Raw genomic sequence first — 9,946 nt, 5'->3', positions numbered from 1 at the left:
ATCGATCTATCTATCTGCCTGTCTATCTATCTGCCTGTCTATCTATCTATCTGTCTGTATGTATGTATGTATGTATGTATGTATGTATATGCTAGCTAATTTGTTTTGTTGAAATGTAAAAGTCAATACAAATGTCTGATTGCTTTTTGTTCTATTCTGATCACATGTATATTTTTATGATTTTATTTAACTGCGTCTCATTATCCGTGTATTACAATTCATTTTATTTTAGTTTTTGCTTCCTGACTCCTTTATCGTTGTATATGAGCAGGATTGTTTCATTATATCTTAGTTCCTTAAGGGAACAGATAGTATGCTAAGCAAATTATATTCTTATAGAAATAAGCGAAGCGGCATGTAAAAGTCGAGCTACATTTTGAAAAGTCACCTGGGAAGACGCATGTACATCTAAGTTTTTTGTACAGCATCTCACCTGTAAGATACCGTGGATGATATGTCGAAACGATCGCAGTTTTTCTGAATAACGAGTCTCGTGAATTCTATTTTCTCTCTCTCTCTCTCAAAATTTTTAATACAAACTCTATTGAGGGCCAGCGCTAGGAAGTGCGGGGCCCAGTTAGAATTTTATCAGTGGGGCTCTCTGCTCTACAAAAGCTGAAGATTAATGTTTTATGTTTCGTGTAGTACGCCAGTACCAGCCAAAAGCGTTCAAGGCTCGAGGCTCGACTATTAGCCACAATGATATACTAAAGATTCATCATAGCATCTTCCACTTGAGCGTGTGCGCTCTTGGCACAGGGATCAAACTCAACAAATCTATCTTAACGCCTTGAAACCGGTCCTATCTCTACCGACACAACGGAATTTCAGAAGTAAATTCAGTGGCATATACTTCCATACTATTGTTGACATCAGGTAGCTGAATGCAGCGGAAGGGCTTTAAACAGCTTACTACCAGGTGTATACCCGAAAATAAAAAATTATCACTATATATTTATATGTAAAGTGCTTCTCGCACTACCTCAAAGATTGATGGCTTCGTACCTAAACCAAATACTATCTTCTATTCTTTTGTCTTCTACTTGTTTCAATCATTAGACCGCGGCCATGCAACGGCACTGCCTTGAAGACGTTTTAGTCGAATACATTGACCCCAATACTTATTTTTTAAAGCGTGGTACTTTTCCTGGTTGTTTCTTTTCCGGGACCCCTAAATTACGGGGATATACATACATCAAAATCGGTTGCCAAGTGGCGGTGAGGGACAAACACAGATACACATAGACAAAGACACACACACACACACACACACACACACACACACACATATATATTGTTGCGCGTATATATATATATATATATATATATATATATATATATATATATATATATATATATATATATATATATACGGAGGGCTTCATTCAGTTTCTGTCTACCAGATCTACTCACAAGGCTTTGGTCGTCCTGTGGGTTTAGTAGAAGATAGTTGCTCAAAGTGTCACACTGAACCCGGAGCTATGTGGCTGGAAAGCAAACTTTTTACCGTGTGTGTATGTATGTATATATATATATATATATATATATATATATATATATTTACGTGGATATACTGTAGAACGCCAAAGACTGTGGTGTTAGTCTTGAGAAAGCATCTCGTATAGATGCATAGAGCTTTGTGCCTGTGTTTGTCTCCCATCACCGCTTGACAACCTGTGCTGGTGTGTTTATGCTCCCGTAACATAGCGATTCGGCAAAAGATACCGATAGAATAAGTACTTGGCTTTAAAAAATACACATACGCATACATCGTCTCCTGCTCCTGCTGCTGCTCCTCCTACTCCTCTCCCTCCTTCTCATCATCATCATCATCATCATCATCATCATCATCATCATCATCATCATCATCAAAGGGCACTTACTGTTCTAAAACAGGAAATGGTTTCTGTTCTGAGGATCATGCACCAGGGAGGTAGAAAAGCCTCGATTACATTTCTTTGGAATTCCCTTTCTGGTAAAGTAAGCATAATTTAACACATTGAACGTAAAGCATATCAAAAGGAATTGATAGCTAGCTAGCTCGCTAAATATATATATATATATATATATATATATATATATATATATATATATATATATATATATATATATATATATATTTATATATATAGGTTCAAAAAAGAAAAACGACAAAAAAAAACAACAAAAAACAACAACGCGAGGACGTGATGCAGATTGTGTTACTGGACACTCGGGAAAGGAAAGAAAGAGAATTTGACGTTTCGAGCGGAGCTCTTCGTCGGAAACATAGGAAAGTCCAAAGAAGGGAAGACGGGGAAAGAAAAAATCGCCAGATAGATAGATAAAGATAGAGATGGAGAGAGAGAGAGAGAGAGAGAGAGAGAGAGAGAGAGAGAGAGAGAGAGAGAGAGAGAGAGAAAGCAAGGATGTTTATTAGAAGTGACATTTGCAAAATCATTTATTTCACAGTAGATATAAAAGTATTTTTAATGTATGTATATATGTATCCAAATTGAGAGAGTGGAGCAGGTAAACTCCGGGTTACATATATTTCCTAGCTAGTAGATCCTCTGACGTAATAATTACTCAACGAGGGTGGTACTCACCTAGCTACTCACCAGATCAAAGGTACTTTAACCGCAGACTATAAAAACCTTTCTTTTTTCAGCTTATCGAATTTCAATATGGGAAAAGCCTACAACCCTTAACGCCAATAAATTATTGCTGTTCCTGAACGTTGTTTTTTATACCTACCACAGACTGCTCGAAGCTTTCTAACTTCCTACATTTAGATTTTTGGGTCTTCTAATTACATATGTATGTATGTATGTATGTATTCTCATGCATATAGTTGCATATCTAGATATGCTCATATATATTTAAATGATAAACTTCTGGAAAGTTTTACAGATTTTTACAGTTCCAGTGATGGATTGGATCTGTAGTCTTCGAATTAGCTTTCTTCTTTCTGGTTTTGAGAAGCCTAATTTCTCAAGATTGGTATTTAGGCAGTGTGTTACATATCCCAGGGTCCCAGTAATTACAGGTATGAACCTGAACTTATAATCTAGATAAAGTAACTACAGACTTTTCAATAACTCAGCATAGGTGTTCTCTTTTCCACTGATCTTCAGCTTTATGTTAACGTCCGCTGGGCAGCTAATTTCCACAACTGTGTTCAGTTTCCCTTCTCTATCCCAAATCATTATATCAGGTCTGTTGTGCTTACATTTTAATGAGGTCTCCACTAGTACATTCCATCAGGCCTAAACATAGAGGGGACAAACAAGGACAGACAAAGGGATTAAGTCGATTACATCGACCCCAGTGCGTAACTGGTACTTAATTTATCGACCCCGAGAGGATGAAAGGCAAAGTCGACCTCGGCGGAATTTGAACTCAGAAAGTAACGGCAGACGAAATACCGCTAAGCATTTCGCCTGGGGTGCTAACGTTTCTTCCAGCTCGCCGCCTTAGAGAAAGAGGAATTAAGAGAAGCAAAGTAAAGGAACACAAAAATATTTCAAGAATATTTCTACAAATGGGTAAAAAAAATTATAGAGTGCGTGCATTACAGAAATATTTTCAGGATTAAATAAAAAAAACAACACGGAAAATATGACAACCTATATATATATATATATATATATATATATATATATATATATATATATATATATATATATATTTAATTAAGAAAAACGTGTAGTAAATAAACAAACAAACATACATTAAATATCCAGGCGGACAGAAAACACAGGTCACCAATTCTTTATCAGTTATTGGCCAGAGGGGTCAAACGCAATTTCAGCCATTATCGATATGTATGTATGTATGTGAGCATATATACGTGTATATAGATATATGTATATGTGTATGTGTACAGATATAGATACCTACATGCATATATATATATATATATATATATATGATATACATGTCTATATACACACATGCATATTATGTCTATGTATGTATATATGTGTGTATATGTAAATATGTATGTTTACACGTGTGCAACAGGCTTCTGCAGTTTTCGCTCCCGAAAGAATGGAGAGTAAAGTTGACTTCGGTGGAATTTGAACTCAGAATGTAAAGACGGACGAAATGCCGCTAAGCGTTTTGTCCGGCATACTAACGATTCTGCCAGCTCGCTACCTTATTGATGACAATAATAATAAAGAATACTTACTGAAGTTATAATTTCGAAATAGCGACTGGTGTGGATCACCTGAAGGAAGCCAAATATAACTGTACGGTGTCTTCATATGGGTGCTAATCCGTTGCTATCAGTAACAAACAAAAAGAATTAATCTTTATTAGACTGAAGTTCAATTCAATGTGTCTTTCTGTTTGTGCATACTACAATATAAGTACGTATAAAATAAAGAACTTACTCTCAAAAAGGAACACTGTGATCCTAAAATCTATAACATAAATGAACAAGCGAAGCGTGCATGTGTTTTTATATATATATATAACACAAATAATAAATGAGTATATGCATATATACGTACAAGTATGTGCATACCTACATCTACCTGTATATATAGGTGCATATCTGGGTACAGGACATTGCAAACAAAACGTAGACAAAAAAATAATAATAACCAGAGTACAGAAAACACACAAGCCACATAGAGAACATTTTCCTTCATCAGCTGCCCCCATTCTAACACAGGCGTTTCGAAGAGTTATATATATATGTATATATATATATATGTGTGTGTTTGTGTGTGTGTGTGTGTGTGTGTGTGTGTGTGTGTGTGTGTGTGTGTTATTTGTATTTGTGTAACATTCTCCGTTTTTCTTTTCGGTCCTTGTTTTCGTAAACATTCGCTGCTTTCTTCCAAGGAATCTAATGCTCTTAGCTTAGTTTTTCCTTGGGGCTGGCTAGATTGGAGCAATATCGAGTATAACCAGCCGAAATTGCAAAGATAATCTGGAACTCGACTGAGGAAAGAAAACTCCAAATGACTCGTCCTTGTTTTCTTTGTATCGTCTACCTGGATGTTTGGTTGTCCTTTTTTTGTATCAGCTAACTGTCCGGATGTTTTGCGTTCTTGTCCCAGAACTGTCTTACCAAATATTCACTGTGCCACGAATAGATTGGGTTTGTAGAATCCGCATCAGTTGGGCGAACTGGCAGAATCGTTAGCACACTCGGCGAAATGCTTAGCGGTATTTCGTCTGTCGCTACGTTCTGAGTTCAAATTCCGCCGAGGTTGACTTAGCCTTTCATCCTTTCGGGGTCGATAAATTAAGTACCAGTTACGCACTGGAGTCGATGTAATCGACTTAACTCCTTTGTCTGTCCTTGTCTGTCCCTTCTATGTTTAGCCCCTTGTGGGCAATAAAGAAATAAGAATCCGCATCAGTTTCTTTTACTCTTTTTCTGTGAGACCAAGAATTTTTAGGCTACTGTGTAAATTTAATACACCTATGGTGATAGGTGCAAATGAAAATGTTTGTATGTCTCTTCTGTTTTTAATCATTTAAATTCTTCCTCTGAAGAAGGAGTCGGTTTATAACAACGATACAAGGCACCATTTTTTGGAATGTAGACAACGATAACAATGTCACGTTTTAAACCTGAGAGAAGTCTAACTGTTCCGCTTGCAGATTGTATTTGGAATATACGGTATGTATGTATGTCCTAACCACTGGGCCATTGCGCCTCCACCCACTAGTCCGCTGCCCTAACCACTGTCTAGTGGTCATAGGATCGCGGTTTCGATTCCCAGACCGGGCGTTGTGAGTGTTTATTGAGCGAAAACACCTAAAGCTCCACGAGGCTCCGGCAGAGGATGGTGGCGAACCCTGCTGTACTCTTTCACCACAACTTTCTCTCACTCTTACTTCCTGTTTCTGTTGTGCCTGTAATTCAAAGGGCCAGCTTTGTCACACTGTGTCACGCTGAATCTCCCCGAGAACTACGTTAAGGATACACGTGTTTGTGGAGTGCTCAGCCACTTGCACGTAAATTTCACGAGCAGGCTGTTCCGTTGATCGAATCAACTGGAACCCTCAACGTCGTAAGCGACGGAGTGCCAACAACAGCATTATTGTATGTATGTATGTATGTATGTATGTATGTATGTATGTATGTACGTGTGTGTGTGTGTGTGTGTGTGTGTGTGTTTCTGTGTTTGAGTAACATGGAAAAACCAATATCGGTAATATGATCCACGTTGCCTTATATGCCTACATATGTTAACGTGATTTTTGTTGGCACTAGCACACTCGTTTAAGCTTCTGATTGTTTATGTTAAATACGAGAGCTGTATTGAAATACGTTGCTTAATTATGAGTTTATATAATTGTTAACATTTATGTAGAAACATTTGTAATCATATATATAAAAGGATCCGTGTATGCACATACAAGGTCTGATCAATAGGTATCCGGAGTGTTGCCATAGTAACGAAGATAAAGCACGCAGAATGAAGCTGCTTGACAAAGATTGATCTTGAACTCTGCTGTGCATGCGCACTATGTTTTAACTTTCTAGATATTTTTCACTGTTTACAGCAGTGCTTGGAAGGGTGGTGTATAGCGTGTAATCGTTGCATTGACCCTGACAGAGAAAGTTGTCAAGGCGATACTTACTCAGAGGCCTACGCAAACTTACAGAAAGAGTATGGAGAGGAGTGTATGAACAGCACAGCAGTGTAAGAGTGGTTCAGACGTTTCCAAGATGCCCGAAAAAATGTCGATATTTATGAACGTTCTGGGAGACTCGCAACCAGCAAAACTGAGAAAAACAAAAAACATTGCAGATGTGCGCGCAGCTGTAAGGGGAAATCGTCGTGGGTGCTTCTTACCACATACTTCTTATCACACAGCCGCATGTATTAGTTCTTTGCAGAAGGGATTGAAGCGACCGGAGGAAAAACAGGAACTCACCACCAAAGAAAAGCGCATTTGACAGAAGGAAAAATCAGTAGCGCCGACAGAGAGCTCCTTCCAATGCAGTCGCTGTATGTGTGACTGTCACTCCCGTGTGGGCTTGTACAGCCACAACAGACGCTGCACCACCATCAGCAGCTGACACGATTTCTTCGGGCGCAGATCCATGGCTTCTCGAGACCGACCGATGCCTACTATATATATATGTCGGGGTGGAGGCGCAATGGCCCAGTGGTTAGGGCAGCGGACTCGCGGTCATAGGATCGCGGTTTCGATTCCCAGACCGGGCGTTGTGAGTGTTTATTGAGTGAAAACACCTAAAGCTCCACGAGGCTCCGGCAGGGGATGGTGGAGAACCCTGCTGTACTCTTCCATCACAACTTTCTCTCACCTTTTCTTCCTTTTTCTGTTGTACCTGTATTTCAAAGGGCCAGCCTTGTCACACTGTGTCACGCTGAATATCCCCGAGAACTACGTTAAGGGTACACGTGTCTGTGGAGTACTCAGACACTTGCACGTTAATTTCACGAGCAGGCTCTTCCGTTGATCGGATCGACTGGAACCCTCGACGTCGTAAGCGACGGAGTGCCAACAACAACAACAACAATATATGTCTGTGTAAAGATATAAGATTCTTTCTATCCCGTACGTTTTTGTATTCATGAAACTATTTGAATAATTTTAAGTATATATATAAAGTTGTAGCAGAAGCATATTGACAGTTTGGCTCTCTACCTTCAAGTACCCACATTTTGGTTCATCACGTGGTGGTCGAGTCCCTCTAGCTTTACGCAGGTTGTCCACTCTATTACGTGAAGGACCAGCCAAGTGCACTACCCTCACATATAAAAGGTAGCCTTTGCCGCCATTTCTTCAGTGAGATAAGCTTGCACGATGGAGTCAAGATATTCGACAGAGAGCCAGTTTTATTTTCGCAGGCAGCCTCAACTAGCCTTTGACGCATACGCTTGTTTCTGTCTTACAGCAGTTGTGTCTCGTATACATTTTCCTATTCTACATTGCATACATCATCACCATTTACCATTTGCATGTTAAACCATTGTGTATATAGTCTGACCATTCCTTCAAGATGTATCTCTACAGCTTTGCCGTCTTAACACTTTTTAATGGGTTGAATAAATTGTCGTACTTAATCCTGGTTTCTTCGTTCTTCCTTTATCTATACACGCAGCCTTACTCAAACAAGCATTATCTCTCAACCTCAACGCTAACCGTTAAAAAGTCTTTAATTATAACCTACTCACATGTATAAGTAATTATATGTCGGGGAGGGTCTATGTAGATTTATACTTATATTACAACAACATGGCCCATTTAATCATCAGTTAATCTGTTTTGATGTAAACCTAGCCTGATTACTAGAAATAGTATGAAATGTCTCGTTATTTCTAGTTTAAACGGAGGTTTATTTATGATTTACGTAAATACTCGTACATTTATAATGATAAATAGAGAAGTGGGCAAGTAAGTGCATATGTAATTTCGCTACAAATCTGTTTAACCGTTTTTGAATTTATGTGCACGCTAAAGTGATGTCTACCTTTTATGACTTACTTGTTTCGGTCATTAGTCAGCGGCCATGCTGCAGCACTGCCTTGAGGAATTTTAGCCTAGCGAATCGACCGCAGTACTTATTCTATCGGTCTCTTTTGCCCAACACTGCTAAGGTACAAGGGACGTAAACACACCAAAACCGGTTGTCAAGCGGTGGTGAGGGAGCATGTAGTTGGGAAGGCAAACTTCTTACCACACAGCCACGCCTGAAATATTTTATATTTTGCTTCATTCGGTGTATATGCATGGATACTAAAATAGTAGTAGCATATAACTTCACCGCGTATATTTTTGTAACCATTTGTGAGACAATTTTAATTTTGATATAGGGTCTGTGGAGGCGCGTGGCTTATTGGCCAGGGCATTCGGTTCCCGGTCCTTTTCTGCTATAGGCACAAGGCCTGAAATTTTGGGGGAGGGGGCCAGTCGATTAGATCGACCCCAGTACGCAACTGATACTTAATTTATCGACACCGAAAGGATGAAAGGCAAAGTCGACCTCGGCGGAATTTGAACTCAGAACGTAGCGGCAGAAAGAATACCGCTAAGCATTTCGCCCGGCGTGCTAACGTTTCTTGTTTCTTTATTGCCCGCCCACAAGGGGCTAAACATAGAGGGGACAAACAAGGACAGACTAAGGGATTAAGTCGATTACATCGACCCTAGTGCGTAACTGGTACTTAATTTATCGACACCGAAAGGATGAAAGGCAAAGTCGACCTCGGCGGACTTTGAACTCAGAACGTAGCGGCAGACGAAATACCGCTAGGCATTTCGCCCGGCGTGCTAACGTTTCTGCCAGTTCGCAAAACTGGCGTGCTAACAAGTATGCCGGCTCCCCAACAACAATAATAAACAACAAAAACTACAACAATCACGATACCAAATGCAAAAGAGAAAGAAAATGAAAGAAAAAAGGCAGCAGAAACCTCTAACGGTTGGATCTCGACGTTTTCTCTCTGTCCATTGCCGCCATTTTCCTTCGCTCCATTTTTTCCATTCTTCTTGCGTTCTCCATTAGCTACACTTTCTGTGTTGCCTTCCATGGATTTCGTCGAAAACTCAACTTCTTTTGCGTCAGCATCATTCCTTACATCGCTTTTTTCCTCACCAGTCTCTTGAATGTTTCCTTGAGTAGGGTTTCCTTCTACTCCGCTTTCCATTGCTCCGAAAAATAAAAAGCCGTTTTCTTTAAAGCAAACGAAAAGACGAAAGACCAAACAAACAATACGGAAACGAAATTATGTATGTATGTATGTATGTATGCATGTATGTACGTAAGTTTGAATGTGTGTACGTATGTTATGTATGTATGTGTGTATATGTACTGGTGTATCTACGTATGTGTATACATTTATATACATAGAAATACACAAACACACATACATTCATTCACACATCCATATGCATACATACAGATATAGTGATGCATCAAACACATACGTATATATATATCCAGGCGCACACTCACACACACGCA

The 9,946-nt window shown here is 39.2% G+C and overlaps 1 protein-coding gene across 1 annotated transcript in view; it reads right to left on the bottom strand.

The window, feature by feature from the left end:
• Positions 1-9,714, bottom strand: part of LOC106874626 (uncharacterized) — a 20,251-nt gene extending 10,537 nt beyond the window's left edge. Inside the window, exons 1-3 of the mRNA XM_089340087.1 lie at positions 9,396-9,714; positions 4,175-4,268; positions 1,884-1,972 (exon numbers count right to left, since the gene is read on the bottom strand). Coding sequence (XP_089196213.1) covers positions 1,884-1,972; positions 4,175-4,268; positions 9,396-9,629 — 417 coding nt within the window. The 5' untranslated portion in view covers positions 9,630-9,714. The remainder of the gene's footprint in view (positions 1-1,883; positions 1,973-4,174; positions 4,269-9,395) is intronic.
• Positions 9,715-9,946: the final 232 nt, after the last annotated feature.

The sequence above is a fragment of the Octopus bimaculoides genome, chromosome 23 (assembly GCF_046866305.1).
Source record: "Octopus bimaculoides isolate indiv1 chromosome 23, ASM4686630v1, whole genome shotgun sequence".
Taxonomy (NCBI): Eukaryota; Metazoa; Mollusca; class Cephalopoda; order Octopoda; family Octopodidae; genus Octopus; species Octopus bimaculoides.
This window is presented reverse-complemented; position numbering and strand designations above follow the sequence as displayed.